This window comes from Myxine glutinosa, chromosome 9 (genome assembly GCF_964187855.1).
Source record: "Myxine glutinosa chromosome 9, kmMyxGlut1.1, whole genome shotgun sequence".
NCBI classification, from domain to species: domain Eukaryota; kingdom Metazoa; phylum Chordata; class Myxini; order Myxiniformes; family Myxinidae; genus Myxine; species Myxine glutinosa.
The window spans coordinates 39,408,463-39,426,856 of NC_136269.1; the positions used below are offsets into that span (position 1 = coordinate 39,408,463).

Sequence of the window (18,394 nt, forward strand, 5' to 3'; positions counted from 1 at the left end):
AAATGGAGAAGATTGTCATGGGGACCGCAAGGCTAACCCCCGCTCTAGCAGGGAAAATGGCCTTTAAAATGCATGTTGTTGTTGTTGTTTGTGTTAACTGCATGTTTCCCAATCGGCTCGTTATCAAATTTTTAGTCAATTCGGCCACACTTGGTGGCAAAGTCCTGTACCTCGAATGACCACGTGCAGGTTTTTTTTGAACAAAAGGTCCACAGAGAGAGCGGAAAGGCATAAACTTGGTAACTGTATACGTCCCCTCCCTGACGTTCTTTAGGCCCGAGCCTAGATCTACTGTAATCTATTTACCACACAGGGAATAATAACATAACCCTTCTTGCTGCTCCTGTACGGAGTGAGTGCACCAGCCTGAAATCAGATTCATAATTTATATTGAATCAAACTATGAAGACCAACAACACAACAACATGCATTTTAAGGCCATTTTCCCTGCTATAGCGGGGGTTAGCTTTGCAGCCCCCATGACGATCTTCTCCATTTTGCCCTATTTTCTGCAACTCCCCTTGTTAACCCCCTTGCCCGCATTTCTTCTTCCACCACCTTTAGCCAAGTCTTTCTCGGTCTTCCCCGTCTACTTCCTTCAACCTTCATTTCCATCATTCTTCTCAACCAGTCACTTTCATCCTTCCTCAACACATGACCAAACCATCTCAACCTGTTTCTCTTCACAGCATCCATCACAGGCTGTATTCCCATCATCTTTCACAATTCATCATTTGTCTTAGTCTCTCTCAACGATACTCCACACATCCACCGAACCATTCGCCTTTCCAGCCTTCTTTGCTGCTCTCCGTTCATTACCCATGTCTCGCTCCCATAAATCATAACACTTCTCACACATGCAGCATACACCTTTCCCTTCAGCTTCAACGACACTCCCCTCCTCGTCAGCACGCCACAAGGTTCCCGAAACTTCTTCCATGCACATCTCACTCTAGCAACCGTTGCCGAGTCTGATCCACCTTCTCCATTCCCTCTTCTGGTCTTCTCCCCTCTCTCCCTCCCCCTCTTCTCCACCTCTCCCCCTCCCCCTCCCCCTCTTCTCCCCTCCCCCCCTCTCCTCCCCTTCCCTCGCCTCCCCCCTCCCCTCCCCTCCCCGCCCGGCAATGCATACACATTTCCCTTCAGCTTCAACGACACTCCCCTCCTCGTCAGCACGCCACGAAGTTCCCGAAACTTCTTCCATGCACATCTCACTCTAGCAACCATTGCCGAGTCTGATCCACCTTCTCCATTCAGCATTTATCCTAGGTAGCAAAATGTTTTCACACCTTCCAGCTTCACGCCGTCTCCAAGATCCAACTCAACATTTCCTCCATCTGAAGCTCCCTCTGTGCACACCTTACACTTGAATGTAGCTGCCACACTGGTTAATGACGCTCTCGGACCACTACATTTTTGATGATCCCACTCAGCGCACATTGTACATTGAATGGACTTCACTCCAACACCCTTCCTGCACACAGCACACGGCCACTTCCCAGTTCTTTCCACCTCAACACATGCTTTACCATCTGCCATCACCTTCGTTTTTCCCGATATTCACCTTCAGACCTTTTGTCTCCATACATTCCTTCTACTTGTTCATCTTCTCCTTCAGTCCATCCATACTTTCCGTAATCAACACCAGATCATCAAACCGTGAATACCCTCAGAGATTAATTGGATAATACCTTCAACAGCAAGGATGAGGGAGTTGAGTGGACAGAGGCAAAAATGTATGTCTTTTGTGTCACAGGCTGTGACCACAGTGCCGTCATTTTTGTTCGGAAGGGTGGGAGTGAGAGGAGAGGTATTGAGCTTTTGAAATTGTTTGCATTTGCCTCCATGTCTATTGAGGGTGAAGTGAGTACTGTACTGAAAGCCACTTATTAATTAAATTATTATTCAGGAATATAAGGACCATTGTCAAGTCGATATCAATAAGAAACAAATAATTTCTCCATTTAACTTTACTTCAATCGATAATTTTTATTTGCCTAATCCAACCACCTTTGTCAAGAAACAAGACGGAAAATCTAACAGCGGCTTAGCCCGGCTTGTAAAATTTCATAAACCACAAACACTTGATTAGCTTGTTAAACAGTCGCTAATGCTGCTTATAACATTAAAGAAAGAAATTTGGAGGAATCCAAACATCCGTGAGGTAAGTTTTACTTACAGAACTGAGGGAAGATCTAGTGTAATCTAGATTATACCCCAAAAGGGTTGGGTACGTACCGTTTTGTTGGAAGAGACGTAACGCTGATCTTTCGATATTTGATGGTCATTTTAACAATCGGTTTGTTTGTGTTTCACACTGAATGAAAAACGTAAAGGTAGAGCATGGTGATTCTGAGATATGACGGGTTAAACGATTTGTTCGGCATTAACGGCATATTAATCAAAATGGCGGAGTGTGGAGAGTCAGCTGCCATACCGCCGTAATGACATCAGACATAATCACATTACCCTGTCATGTGACCAGATCCTCAGCTCTGATTGGTATACGTTTGAGGGGACACACACATATATATATATATATATATATATATACATACATACATATACTGAAACGCAAAAGAAACTTACCACCTTTGAAACCTTTAAATATCAACAATAACACTGCGTGTAGTAAATGTGTGAACTTATTTGTGGACAATAGTGTCCTCACTGTCAGACAAAACGGTCACGGATGGTCACTTGAACCTTCAATGGTCACTTCATAGCACAGCAGTTGAACAGCCGTTTTGACTGTCAGTGATTAGCCAAGGGGTACGGGATGATTTTAATGAGCTGCACGTGATGTCTTGATATTGGCTTTAAAAAGGCCAGTGCAAAATGGGCATTTCAATCAACATGCCACGATTGTCAAGGGATCAACGGCAGCGTGCCCTGGGCATGCTGCAAGGTGGACTGAGCTACCGTGAGGTGGCACGTCGCCTTGGCTGTTCACACCAGACGATATCGGCCCTGGTGGACAGAGACACCCTCCACAACTCTGCAGATGACAGACCTCGATCAGGGAGGCCAAGAGTCACCACTGCAAGGCAGGACAAGCAGATGGTCTGAAGTCACCTGCGGGATCGATTCTGTCCAGCATCCCGCACTGCGGCAGAAACTCCGGGGCGTGCAAACCCACGGATCTCCAATGATACTGCACGAAGACGACTGCATGACTATGGTCTGACTGCCAGAAGACCATACAGAGGCCCCGTGATGACGGTTGCCCATCGCCGCAACCGTCGGAGATGGTGCCAGCAGCATCAGCGGTGGACCTTGGCGCAGTGGAACGAGGTCGCTTTCAGCGATGAGTCCAGGTTCTGTGTGGACAGTCCTGATAGGCGTGAGCCGTGAGTGTGTCTGGAGAAGAACTGGTGAGCGATATGCCGATTGTTGCGTGCGTCAAGCCAACAGGTGGGGTGGCCCAAGTGTGATGGTGTGGGCAGCCATATCAGGCCAGTACAGGACGCCACTGGTGGTTGTGGATGGGAATCTTAACGCCCAGCGGTATGTGGATAACATCCTGCGACCTCATCTGCTGCCATTCCTGCTAGACCACCCAGAACTGAGAACCTTTCAGCATGACAACGCTCGTCCCCATGCTGCTCGCTTTACCACTGCATTTCTCCAAGGCGAGAACATCAACACCATGCAGTGGCCTGCGCTCTCCCCTGACCTGAATCCCATAGAGCACCTGTGGGATGAGCTTGGGAGACGCGTAGTTGGCAGGGCCAGGACACGGGCAGAGCTGCTTCAGACATTGAGGACTGAGTGGGACAGAATCCAGCAGCAATTCATCCAAAGACTGGTAGGCAGTATACGCCGACGATGCACTGCCTGTATCCAAAACAATGGTGGCCATACACGCTATTGAAAGGGGACTGACATTGCACACTGTGCTGTTCTGTACTGTAGAACAAACTGATGAGATGGTGTATCTTGGTCAAAAACTTGACATGTCATCAATAAAATGCCAATGTTTCAATTAGCAATTGTTGGTTTGTTTTATTTTGAACTGTTACAATTTTATTACATTTCAAACAAGTGGTAAATTTCTTTTGCGTTTTCGGTCTTTTTGAAGTTTGTCAAAATGGTCAAAATGGTCAAATTTTTCGGTCAAAATGCCCATTTTGCACTGGCCTTTTTAAAGCCAATATCAAGACATCACGTGCAGCTCATTAAAATCATCCCATACCCCTTGGCTAATCACTGACAGTCAAAACGGCTGTTCAACAGCTGTGCTATGAAGTGACCATTGAAGGTTCAAGTGACCATCCGTGACCGTTTTGTCTGACAGTGAGGACACTATTGTCCACAAATAAGTTCACACATTTACTATCCGCAGTGTTATTGTTGATATTTAAAGGTTTCAAAGGTGGTAAGTTTCTTTTGTGTTTTCGGTCTTTTTGAAGTTGGTCCAAATGGTCAAATTTTTCGGTCAAAATGCCCATTTTGCACTGGCCTTTTTAAAGCCAATATCAAGACATCACGTGCAGCTCATTAAAATCATCCCGTACCCCTTGGCTAATCACTGACAGTCAAAACGGCTGTTCAACAGCTGTGCTATGAAGTGACCATTGAAGGTTCAAGTGACCATCCGTGACCGTTTTGTCTGACAGCGAGGACACTATTGTCCACAAATAAGTTCACACATTTACTACACGCAGTGTTATTGTTGATATTTAAAGGTTTCAAAGGTGGTAAGTTTCTTTTGCGTTTCAGTATACATACATAGATACATACATACATACATACATACATACATACATACATACATACATACAGACGGACAAACGCTGTTCTAGATGGCTTTGCCCTATGGGCTACACCGTAAAAACTAACGACATAAAAGTCATTCCAGCCTGACCATTTGTCCATTCCTCCTTCCTTCATTCGGCTTCCTGTTTACCTTTGTTAACGCCGCCACCAAAGATGGACAGAGGTTATATTTTCACCCATGTCTGTCTGCTTGTTTGTCTGAGAGTACGATGTCTCAAAAAGTTGTGGACGGATTCGGATGCAACTTGGTGGACAGATTGGGTGTGTGACAAGGACGAATCATTTCGATTTTGTTGAAGATGCAAATGTGGATCCGGATACGATAAATTTTTTTTTTTTTTCAAGTGATTCTTCACCATTGAGTGATGGGGCCAAAAACTATACATAGCATGATATTTCAGAAAGTTGTGGACGGATTAGGACGTAACTTGGTGGATGAGTTGGGTAAGCTCCAAGAACAAGCTCATTATATCTTGGAGCTCCGGATCCACATCCGGCCTATCAGTGGGATACAAAATGTAAACTGTTCAGCCTGTCTGAGGTGTGCGCTCTACCGAGTGTCACTCTACTTTATTCTGCTAAGTCCATACTTACATATATGCTTTTCATGGGCTGTTGGATTGGAATCCATTTTTGAGTTTGATGGGGGCAGGAATATTCACTCCCAAGAGGTCTTTTCTCATTTATTTGGGTGCAGGTAGTACTTGGGTGTTGGTTTACTCGTTTTTAATCTCTATCCATCTGCCCATGCTCCCCTGTATCTCGAGTGATTCATTGTCCAGATTTTTATTGCCTCGTTTTGAACGTCATGTCCGATTTATGCTTCATCATGGTAATGAATGTCTTGTAATCTGGGATAACCTCAAAAGATAGATTAATTACCAACCAACAGCGAAAGAACAGTTGTAAAGTTTCACTGCACTTCCTGAATGAGTTACATTTGGAAACTTCCACTTGTGTGTACCCACAGTTTGGGGAGGTCATGGCTTTAAAGGGTGAAGCCTCCAGCAAATGGAGCCAGACTGCTATCTGTATGGTGATTAAGTCAGTCAGTCAGTCAGTCAGACAGTTAACCAGTTTCAATGTCATGAGATTGGATTATCGGTTTATATTCAAGTGTGCTATGAGAGTATATAGGGTTATCCGGACATTATTGTGCCTCCGCCTCCGCAGTTGTAGGCCGGAGGCATTATTTTTTTGGGTTGCCCATCAGTCTGTTTTTTGTTATCACGAGAACTTGAGAATCACTGAAGAGACCTAAACCAAGCTTGGCGCAAGTGTGCACTTTCATACAAAGATGAACTGCTTCTATTTTGGGTTCAAAAGGTCCAAGGTCATGGCCTTTAGTGGAAAAAATGGTTACTGTGACAACTTGAGTACCACTTATGGGATTTTGTTTGGACTGTAGAACAAAGGTGATCTGGTTCGATTTTGGGTTCAAAAGGTCAAAGATCATCACCTTTAATTGAAAGTATTTTCGTGGACCCTAACTTAGGTTCGAAGAAAAGCTCATGTTGCCTCTTTTATACTTGTACTTATCTTGCATTGTACATACACACACACACACACATACACACACGCAATTATTCGGCCTCTACAGCTGAAGGCAGGTGGATTCATGTTTTCTCGTTGTCGGTGATCGTTATTTTTGTTACCACGATAACTTGTGAACCACTCAAAGGATTTCATGCAAACTTGGCACAATTATATATTTTAATACAAAGGTGGAACTGATTCAGTTGTGGTTTACAAAAGGTCAAAAGACATGCATCTTTAAGTTGAAAATCATTTTGCAGACCATAACTCAAGTTAGAAGCATGTGGTGTTGCCGCTCTTCCATTTTTCTCGCTTTTCTTTCTCGTTTTTGCTCATCTGACTTTTTTATTTTTTGACCTTTGTCATTTACCTGGCCCATGACGAGAGAAGTTTAAGTTAATTTATCAATTTAAATTATTTCATTATTTGTTTAAGTATTATTTATTAATAATTATTAATTACTTGAGAAAGGTTAATTTTGTTGCACTCTTGGTTTCATTCAGAGGCAATGCTCTGAGCTACTTGTATCGTCCATCGCAAAATGGTGGTGCAACATCAGGTGGCAGAGGTTCATTTTGTCTAAAAAGAAGGCAAAATATCGTGCTTGCTGAATAAAATTTGGCGTCTACATTATTCATGCCTGTTCTCACGTCATTTCAAAAGCGAATGTTGAGCTTTTCAAACGCAGTGCAGGAAGTGGCCGCCGTAAGCGGGATACAGACAGACGAACGCTCGGGCATGCACCACGGTGTGTGTGTGTGTGTGTGTGTGTGTGTGTGTGTGTGTGTGTGTGTGTGTGTGTGTGTGTGTGTGTGTGTGTGTGTGTGTGTGTGTGTGTGTGTGTGTGTGTGTGTGTGTGTGTGTGTGTGTGTGTGTGTGTGTGTGTGTGATATATGAAACGTAACATTAGGTTTTAAAAATCTGACGTGGGGGGGGGGGGGGGCAGGTTGGGTACAGACTTTTGGTTTGGTGGCATAGTCATCGACATATGCACGTCAAATTCTATTTTCTATTTTTCTTCATTTCAGTGTAGTATCAGGTGAAGGAATTATTTAGGTCTGTCTCTGTACCTGTTTCTAAGCACCTTGTTGTTATTCCATGATGGTTTTAATGCAGAAATGTTTTTTGTTGTACGTGCACATCTAATTGAACTCTTAATATATTTGTCCTCTCTATTTCCCACTGTTAAAGTATTGTGCGTCACTCTGTCACAGATCAGCTCTAAATCTTACATATTTTACCTTGGTAATTGTGCTTTCCTTCTTCGGGTAAGTGCATAAATTGCTTTCTCATCCAAACACATTATCTCCTTTTTTCAGAAGCATTACCTACTTTTTATGATCTTTCACTACTGCACTCATTCTTTCTTGTACAAAAGCTCAGCACAGCTGCTACCTGACTTGGCAGCTGTGTCCGTCGCCTGCTGCCCGTGAAGGCAGGGCGTGGAGGGCCGTTGTTCCGGGCCTGCCACTCAATAAGCTGCTTAGCTTGCAGAGCTTCCAGCTGGCACGGATTCCCTCCTCGTAGTCTCCGCTCCGGTGCGGACCTTTGTCCATGGAGGCAGAGCGTGTCCTATTTGCATTTATTAAAGGGACATTTAAAATTCTAATAGCCTGGTGCATGCCTGCTTCTGTCTTTGAGCCTTTGATAGGAGGCACCTGTCATGGTGCCAGGACACGATACAAGTTTTAACGTCATTATTGAGAGATTTTGATAACAGCTTGAGTGGCATGTTGCATGAACTATTCCTTTTGATTATGTTTGTAAATTATTATTCAGTTATTTCGGTGTTAAATGAAAATTCTATACTGCTCACACATGTCATTATATTAATCAGTATTATTATCATATTACCTTTTTTCCTTTTTTCTTTTTTTCCTGGGTAACATGCTTTTTTCAATAAGGAGTACAACATGAAATTAATCCTTTGTGCCACATAACCGAACATGACACTGAACCCCCAAGATGCTCGTTTAAATAAAACCCATAGCATTTGAATTATTATTCCAATGTTTGTTTGTTTATTTGATTTATTTCTTTTTACGTCCGCCAATGAAAGTGGATGGAGATTGTTTTCACCCCTGTCGGTCTGTTTGTCCTGTCTGTCTGTCGGTCTTTGTTTGTTTGTCTGTGAGCGAGATATCTGAAAAAGTTGTGGATGGTTCAGACGAAATTTTGGTGGAAAGGTTGGGTGTGGGACAAGGACGAAATGATTAGACTTTGGTGAATATATGGATCTGGGTACTAGAATTTTTATGCCTCCGCGAATGAAGTCACCGGAGGCATTATTTTTTCGGGTTGTTCTCCGGCTGTCCATTTGTCCGTGCGTCCGTCCGTGATAGTTTTTTTTTGTTATCGTGATAACTTGAGAGCGGCTGAAGGGATCTGAATGAAACTTGGTACAAGTATGTATAATGGTGTAGAGAGAACTGGTTATATTTTGGGACCACGCTGTCAAAGGTCAAAGATCACAGCTTATGTTTGGTAAAAATCTTGTTATTGCGATAACTTGTGAACCAGTGATGGGATGTTGACCAAAGTTGGTACATGTATGACGTATGTATTATGATGCAAAGATGAACTGATATGATTTTTTTGGTGACTACTTCACAGGTAAAAGGTCAAAGTCGGTAATAGATTATTGTTACCGCGATAACTTAAGGAACTTATCAAGAGAACAAAGTCAACCTTGGTACAAGTATGTATAATAACACAGATTAACGGATTCGATTATGGGGTCCAGAGGTCAAAGGTCAGAGCTCCCGTTAGGTAAAAATTCTGTTACTGAGCTAACTTGTGAACCAGTGATGGGATTTTGACCAAACTTGGTATAATTATGTATTATGATTAACTGATTAGATTTTGTCATCAAAGGTCAGAGGTGATATCAGGTATATATGTGGTACTTGAGAACAGCTGAAGGGATTTAAATCAGACTTGGCACAAGTATGTTTAACAATGTAATAATGTGGGCAGAGGCATATCGTATTGTTCAACATCGCAACATCAAAGAGTGCCGTTCTAGTTCAGGCGATTCTTCAGCATTGAGAGATGGGGCCAAAAACGATATATAGCACAATATTTCAAAACAGTATGCACGAGTTGTTATAAAACTTGGTGGATAAGTTGGTTACATTATAAGAACAAGCTGATTAAATTTTGGTTCAGATGTGGATCCAGGTCCAAACGTAAACTGTTCAGCCTGGCACAGGTAGGTGCTCTACCCAGTGCCGTTATTGTTGTTGTACACCGCACCTGTCTTATGCCATCTCCAGGCGCTGCATATCATCATTGCCGGGCACCGAAGGGGGCTCGGCAATGACGCACGCTCAAAGGGAGTACTCAGTTTTCACTCTGGTTGTTTGTTTGTTGTACACCGCACCTTTCCTATGCCATCTCCAGGCGCTGCATATCGTCATTGCCGGGCACCGAAGGGGGCTCGGCAATGACGCACGCTGAAAGGGAGTACTCGGTTTTCACTCTGGTTGTTTGTTTGTTTGTTTGTTTTCTTGCTTTCTTGTTTGTCCGGGCGATATCTCAGCCATCCTTTGAGCTAGGAAACTGAAATTTCGGCACAATAGTGAGCAAGACCTTTGCCAAAAACTGTATTTTTTGTTTTTTTATTAATCAATTAATTGAGGAGTTATTTAATTATTAGCCATTAATTAAGAAACATTGCTTCAAAAAGGGGACCGAAAAACAACAACAACCACGGTTCCCGAAAAAGGCCAACCCCCACTTTGCGGGGAAAAATGGCCTCTAAAGGTGGTTATTATTATTTTTTTTAAATTAAGAACTTATTTCATTAATTAAATTTCCTTTCTCTTCTGACCATTAACTCAGGCACCTTTTGAGTTAGGAAGCTGATATTTGGACATGCCAATGACCAGGTGATTTGGCTGCAAAGGCTGTTTTTGATTTATTAATTAATCAATTAATCGATTAATTATTTAATTATTCAATTAATGACTAATTTTTTTTTTTTTAAGTTACAGATTCTGATGAAATGGTGGTGGTTTATGTGTTCTATGACCGAATTGATTAATAGTTAAATTTTTTAATGATTATTATTTATTTATTTTCATTATTAATCATTTATTTATTTTCTTTCTCATTTGGCCAATATCTCAGGCACCTTTTGAGCTAGGAAGCTAATATTTGGACATGACAGTGACCAAGTGATGTGGCTATCAAGGATATTTTTGATTTATTGATTAATCATTTAATCGATTAATTATTTATTTATTAAGCAATTAATTATTTAATTTTTTATTAATGACTTATTTAATTAACTTTCTAAAAGGTACATCTTCGGATGAAGCACTTGTGGTTTAGTTATGCTATTAGCCAATTGATCAAGAAAATATTTTGTGATAATCTTTTGTTGATTTTAATTATACAATTAATCAAGCGATTATTGTACACCTCTCCCTCCCAATGCAGTCTCTATGAGTTGCACTGCGGTATTGCCAGGCGCCCCGGCAATGCCGCGCTGTAGGATATTTAATTATTTGGCATGGGGGCGGTGTACTTTGAATGTATCTGTACTTGTTATATGTTTTGTTTATACAGTATATGGTTTATTTCAATTACTGTTGTATTCATTTTTGTTTTTAATTATACTGATTTTAATTTATTTTATTTTATTTCTTTGATTAATAGTGTGCAGTGTCTGATGCTGAAAGACGATCTTGCATTTCTCATGCAGGACAATCACTTTAAATTAATTTTAAATTGCAAGACAATATCAGGAAATGGAGTCTCAGGGTCTGTTTCTTGCTCGCCATCGTCAAGTTGGTGGGTTTGCAGTTCCTTTTTTTTTTTTTTTTTTTTTTTTTTTACTGGCTCCATTCTGGTCTTGCTTTTCCTACCATCTCCCTTCCCCTTCAACCCCGGACATTCCAATCTTTTTGGCAGAGGCCCTTGTTACTCTCCCCAAGTCGAAACTCAACACTCATGTAGCTATTCGTTCATACCCCTCTTTCATCCCCTGTGGAACTGTCTTCCTGAGTCCGTTGCTGTAAGCTCTTCCTTACAAGATTTCAAATATGCTGTCCCCATAAATCTCATGTTCTCTGCCATTTCCACTAGTGGGCTTTACTATTGAGACCCTATTATCATCTCCTCCTGCAAATTTCCACTTGCTGTGCTGTGGTGCATCTGTCTGTTGGCATCCTGCTATCTTCCCTTTGCCTCATTTTGTCTGTTGATCCATTGCCGTGTGTGTGTGTGTGTGTGTGTGTGTGTGTGTGTGTGTGTGTGTGTGTGTGTGTGTGTGTGTGTGTGTGTGTGTGTGTGTGTGTGTGTGTGTGTGTGTGTGTGTGTGTGTGTGTGTGTGTGTGTGTGTGTGTGTGTCAATATATATATATATATATATATATATATATATATATATATATATACACACACACACACACACACACAGACTTGGCATTTAATATGGAATATTTTTTTTCTTCTTGACTTGGGTTTACTTTCTTAACTCAGCATATCAATCTGGTGAGTTTCTTTTACACTTTGGTGATTTATTTGTTGAAAGAACCATGTCACTGATTGTCTGTCGCAGCAAGAAGTCAACAACAGGATTATATCACAGGTGGCGTGGCAAAATGTATGGACAGGTGCATTTGATGATTGGCTTCACAGTCGGGTATACAAGGGTTGTTGCGTTCTGTATTAGTGGAAAACAACTGCTGCACGTTTCCAAAAGTTATTGCCGCTTCCTCTGGAGATGGTCCGTCAACTCGACAATGCTGTTTATCATGGAGTGGTGGCTTTACGAAATTACGGCATGAAACAGCGTGCTATTGCTCGGCAGTATGGCATCACTCAAGGTCAGGTGTCAAAGATCCTGAAACGAAATGCTCAGAGGGGTGTCCCTACTCCAATATGGAGGCCAGGACGTCCCCGCAGAACCACAAGGAGGGATGATCGCCAGCTGCACCGGTTAGTCCGCAATGGCCGTACCAAGTCAGCTAATCGGCTTACGGCTGAGTGGCAGCAACTGACAAATGTGCCTGTATCCAGAAGGCTAGTGAACCAACGACTGGTTCAAGCAGGCTATCGTGCCAGGCGTCCCCTGAGAAAGCCACGCCTGACCAGACAACACCGCCAGTGCCGATTGCAGTGGGCCAGAGAGCACCGTCAATTGCAGCCAGGACACTGGAATCACGTGATCTTCAGTGACGAGTCTATATTTCTGGTCTATCGTCAAGATGGCCACATCCGAGTGCGCAGACAAGTGCATGAAGCCTACAACAAAGATTGTATAGTGCCAAGAGTCCAAGCTGGAGGTGGTGGGGTGACCATTTGGGCTGCTTTTCATGCAGGGGGCAAAACTGACCTGGTTGTTCTGAATGGAAACCTGAACCAGTTCAAGTACAGGGCCATTCTAGAAGAAACATTGCTTCCATTTGCTCGTGCAGCCTTTCGAGGAAACTTTGTCTTCCAAGATGACAATGCACGGCCTCATCGTGCTCGCATGATCCAACACTTTCTTGCTGACCGTGGTGTAGAGCATATGGAGTGGCCTGCCATGTCCCCGGATATGAATCCGATAGAGAACTTGTGGGCAGAATTAACACGTCAAATCGACCACTTGGACCAGCAGCCAACCTCTGTGCGTGAATTGCAGCAGGCTATTGTCACTGCATGGCAAGCGATTCTTGTCCAAACCTTGGCAAATCTCGTGAACAGCATACCTCAACGTGTACGTGCTCTCCTGAATGCTCCTGGGGGTTACACGAAGTACTGAACTGTAATTTTACTGTCCGTAATCCCAGTCGTAATTTAACTTTTGTTTTAGTTAAAATTTTTTGGCTAATGTGCAAAATAAAGAGATACTTCTGGAAAACGCACAGAAGTTTAACACAGTACTGTCCATGAATTGAGTTCGATATCAGTTTACATCACTTTCAAGGATCAATTTATTTGTTTCGAAATGTCAAATGTGGTTTTTGTTTCTTTTAAAGGTCACATTAACAAAATCTAGAATAATTTCAACATAATTCCAATGAACTTTTGGTTCTAAGTCATCTTAAAAAGTAAGTTCACCCCCACAAAAAAAATATTCCATATTAAATGCGTGTTGGGCTAGCGGCTTGGGTGCCAGCTTTGGATCCAAGGATCCTGGGTTCGAATCCCGGTCGATTGCTGAATTAACGCCAGGGGGGTTGACTCAGCCTGTCATCCTTCCGAGGTCGGCTAATTTGAGTACCAGTTCACTGGTAATTCCCTGCTTGTCGTAAAAAGGCGACAAAAAGGGTTGGCGGCAGGAAGGGCATCCGGCCGTAAAACATTGCTTCAAAAAGGGGACCAAAAAACACCAACAACCACGGTCCCCGAAAAAGGCCAACCCCTGCTTTGCGGGGAAAAATGGCCTCTGAAGGTGGTTTTTAAATTTTATTATTAAATGCCAAGTCTGTATAGTATATATCTGTGCAGTGTCTGTCTTGTCTTGTGTTGTGTTGTCTTGTCGTCACTGAACTACTTTCTCAAACTTTTGTGAAATCGTACCAAACTTCTGGTATGCACATATCTCTCCCGTCGGTATATCCTCAGGGTATTTTCTTTAAAAAAATTTCCAAATTTTGTTTGGAATTTTTTTTGGAATTTTTTTTTTTCTACTTCAATTGTTCATAAAATGTGATATCACGTATACAAATACATTTGTGCAAAATAATTGTTTGAATTATGATTGGTGTAAACCATGACAAAACGGCAACTCGGGTACAGTCATTTATCTACAGATCTACACATCTGGGCAGTGTCTGTGTTGTCACGTAACGACTCCCTCAAACTTTTGTTTCCGTGGTTGTGAAGTGTTTTTAATAACGTTGTGGTGGTTTTGAATCACGTGGTGGTGAGGTGTTTTGAATTACGTGGTGGTGAGGTGTTTTGAATTACGTGGTGGTGAGGTGTTTTGAATTACGTGGTGGTGAGGTATTTATAATTACGTGGTGGTGAGGTATTTATAATCACGTGGTGGTGAGGTGTTTTGAATTACGTGGTGGTGAGGTGTTTTGAATTACGTGGTGGTGAGGTATTTATAATTACGTGGTGGTGAGGTATTTATAATTACGTGGTGATGAGGTGTTTTTAATTATGTGGTGGTGAGGTGTTTTGAATTAGTTGGTGATGAGATGTTTTGAATTACGTGCTGTTTTGAATTACTTGGTGGTGAGGTGTTTTTAAATGACGTGGTGGTGAGGTGTTTTTAATTTCGTGGCTGTGAGGTGTTTTTATTACGTGTTTTATGGCTGTGAGGTGTTTTCAGTTGTTTCTATTATGATTGGTGTAAATCATGACAACACAGCAACTCAGGTGCAGTCATTATCCTCAGCTAAAACAAGCCCGTTCCTCAGTAACGACGCGAGCCGAGCCAAGCTAGTATATATTATATATATATTTGAACCTGGGACCCCAACATCACAAGGCAATGTCAAAACAAGTCCTTCCGAGGTCATTTTTCATCTCGGTCAGTCGTGGTTTTTAACTCTTAACCCCTTTTTTCTTTTTCCTAGCTCTTAACTCACGACCGAACTTGTGTTCAGGATGTCCATGATAATTTGCCAATTCTTCACCAAAAGATCAGGGATCTTGAACATCCCCCATCTAATGCTAGTAGATTGATCCTTGCCTTAAGGTCCATCTGCTGAACAGCGAATTCATTTGATGCCAATTCCCTGCTTGTGAAACACCATGCGACTGTTTGTAATTGCAATGAAAATCAAACCTGAGACGACACTGCTGAAAGAGGAGTGCGTTGTTTCTGAATTTACACGTATTTGAAGTTGTGCTCCTCCTTAATCCATAAGTGTGGTTAGTGTTTTTTAAATCGTCTTTTTATTGCTCATGTTGCAGCAGAAGGTTGTAATTATAGGGGGTGCAGGGTAGAGCTTGACGCAAGCCTTTGAGCTTTTTTTTGTGCAGTCTGTCCACACTTCTTTTGTGAGATGGATGGCCACGAGCAGTTCTGCGCAGTGCCCCATGACAGCTGCTGTTTCCCTGTGTCTTACTCGCGTGTCTGCAGCATTGTTGTGTGCTCTCCTGAACATTGCCTATGGCAACTGGTAAAGTGCCCTCTTTCCTGAGCTATTTTTGGCCACATTCATGGGATATGAAGATTGAGTGGAAATGTCACTCTAAGGACCAAATCCTGCCTCAGCTTGTTTTGTGTTATTCCTTCAGACAACGTTTGAACAGTTCAAGGAAACTTTGGTGATGTTTCTGACATCCAGTCGAGCTGACGCCTGTGATGAGGATGAACCTGCTGATCAAGGTGGGCTTTTGATTTGTACTTCAATCCGGAACTCAGGGTCAGTGTGCCGTGCAATGTGGTAAAACATTTGGTCAAAGCAGGACATGAACCAAATGGTGGACGTCTGCCCCCTCCCCTTCCCTGAATGTACTATTTATACCTCCCCACCCTTCCCCTTCCCTTTGTACTCTGTACTCCCATCTCCACTCGAGTTCCTCTCCCCTTCCTCGCATATTTTCTACCCAGTTGTCCCTCCCTTTGCTTTGTCAAATTATCCCATGATATATTTATCAAGGAGTCGTACTTCGGTTCAGAACCACAGGTAAAATTCTACATTTTCTGTCTGGGCCACGTGTAGGGTGTATCACTTAATTTGGACTCTTTAAATCTCCAACTGTTCCAGTAACTCCACACATGGATGTATGTCACATGGATGCTGAGTCTCCAAATGCAGATCGGATCAGTGCTGACTGTTTTGCCTCTCTTCGAACGGCTTTTGGAACCGACAAGTTGTAGAGCAGGAATTTAGCTGAGTATATACATGCCGTTACTATTGATGCACCAAAGCATGCTCCTCATGTGAAGTCTACGAAATAACCAGTGGGTGATGAATTTTTTTTCTTTCATGACGTGTAATGTGCTTCCCAATTTTCCCATCACGTGCTCTGGAAGGTTTGCTGGTACTTGTAAATGCATTGCCTTTGGACGTTGTTGTGTGTTTGTTGTTCCAAAGGTGGAAAATTCTTATTGAGATTTTCTTCCACAGCAAACGTACACGAGTCTGGAGTGGAGGCGAAGGACGACGAGGTGGAGGTAGAGCCCAAATACATTAAGGGGGGGAAGCGATATGGACGGCGCTCGCGCCCCGAATCATTTGTCGTTGACCATGAGAGCCACGAGGAAGCAACAAACGTTGCTTTCACACCTTGTGGTGAATTTCAGGTAACATGGATATAATTCTGTCTGTCTCTGTCTCTCTCTGTCTGTGTCTGTCATCAAGATGCACTTACCGTGGTTGAGGCCTGGGCTTGTTTTGCTATTAAATCTACTGCTGAATGAGGGAAGATGGTGAATAACAAACTTGGTCTTAAAAGAGGTGAAATGAGATTAGGTGGAGGTGGAAGACTCGAATTTATGCCAGTTTTATCTTTTACCTATAGTTTGTCAACTACACCAAGTATTAAAGGCATGCAGGATATTGATCAGGAGAAATTGTCTGGAGAAATGCAATTTTCCCTTCACGGTTATTATAACAGGCATGCTGTTGCTCTTTAACGGCCACTATTATCCCACCTTGTGGGGTCGGCCGGGGGAAGCTTTTCACGAACCTGATTAGGGCAGGAATATGGAATTTGGCCAGGATGCCAGCGATACTCACCTACTCTTTGCGAAGGACACCGTGGGATCTTTAACGTCCACCAACCCATGCAGTTAGATCGGACCCCCATGTTAACGTCCATCCGAGGGACGGCACACACATTCGTGAATCACCCTGCCTGTGAAACACCGAACTGACAGTTTATCGCTGGGTCGGGATTTGAACCCAGGCTAGACAGCTTAGAGGCGAGTGTGCGTACCTCTGGGCCATCCCGCCAGCCAAAAGGCATGCAGAATATTAAATGTAAAAAATTTTTTTTTTGGGTTTTGCAAAACAAGGTTTTTTTTTGCAAAACAAGGTATCTGGTTTTGCCAGATACAAGCTGGTTTTGCAAATATTTAAGTACAAATCTGACATTTTTCTGTTGTGAACTTTAAAACTTCAAATTGTGCTGTTGAAGCAGGATCCACCATTTTTCCTGACGTTCTGTCATGGATGGTTCTTGCGGCTGGGCAGCCAAAAAATTATTTTGCAAAAATTGCAAGAACAAGTAACTTTAGGTATTGAATGATGTGTTTGGGGAAAGTGCCGGTCATGGAGTGGCAGCTATTTATTTTTGATTGGCCAAGTGAAGTGATGCATATTTTGGGCCTAGCATAGAAGATAGAAGATGAGATAAGGCACTTACAGTCACGTGAAAAAGTAAGTACACCCCATGTAAAGTTTTGACTTTTTCAACATATTTCAACATACAGCTATTTGATCTTCATTTCAACAATATTGATAGATAAAGGTGATATAATATAACAAATATCATGAAACATTTACATTTTGTAGTCCATTGTATAATTTAAATAAACATAAATGCAAATTTCGCATGTGGAAAAAGTAAGTACACCCCATGAAATGTTTTTAAAATCTTTTTAACATATGTGGCGTTTAAAATCTTTTTAACATATGTGGACGTATCAATATTTGATCTTCATTTAAACAGTATCTATAGATAAAGGTGATCTAATTTAACAAAAAACAATGAGAAATTGACTTTGCTATAATTTACTCAACAAAAAATTGTTGCACAGCATGCACAATTGCATGCACAGCTCGTTTCAAATCCCCCTACAACATCTCGATGGGATTTAGATCCGGGCTTTGACTTGGCCATTCCAGAACCCTCCATTTCTTTCTTTTCAGTCATTCCTTGGTGGATTTACTGGTATGTTTAGGGTCATTGTCATGTTGCAAGGTCCACCTTCGGTTGAGCTTCAACTTGCCGACAGATGGCCTCACATTATCCTCAAGCACTCTGATACAATGAAGAATTCATAGTGGATTATATGATGGTGAGCTGCCCAGGCCCTGATGCAGCAAAGCTGCCCCAAACTATAATATTTCCACCACCATGCTTTACAGTTTGTATCAGGTTATTGTGGTCAATTGCTGTCTTTGGTTTTCGCCAAACATGTCTTCTGGTACTGTGGCCAAATAGCTCTACCTTTGAC

General features: G+C 42.2%; 1 protein-coding gene across 8 annotated transcripts in view; it reads left to right on the forward strand.

Moving 5' to 3' along the window:
* Positions 1–18,394, forward strand: part of LOC137435470 (uncharacterized) — a 113,024-nt gene that overhangs the window by 10,188 nt on the left and 84,442 nt on the right. For all 8 annotated transcript variants that reach the window (XM_068129268.2, XM_078784276.1, XM_068129271.2 and 5 more), the window contains exons 3-4: positions 15,505–15,595; positions 16,341–16,516. In XM_068129268.2, the coding sequence (XP_067985369.2) occupies positions 15,505–15,595; positions 16,341–16,516 (267 nt within the window). The remainder of the gene's footprint in view (positions 1–15,504; positions 15,596–16,340; positions 16,517–18,394) is intronic.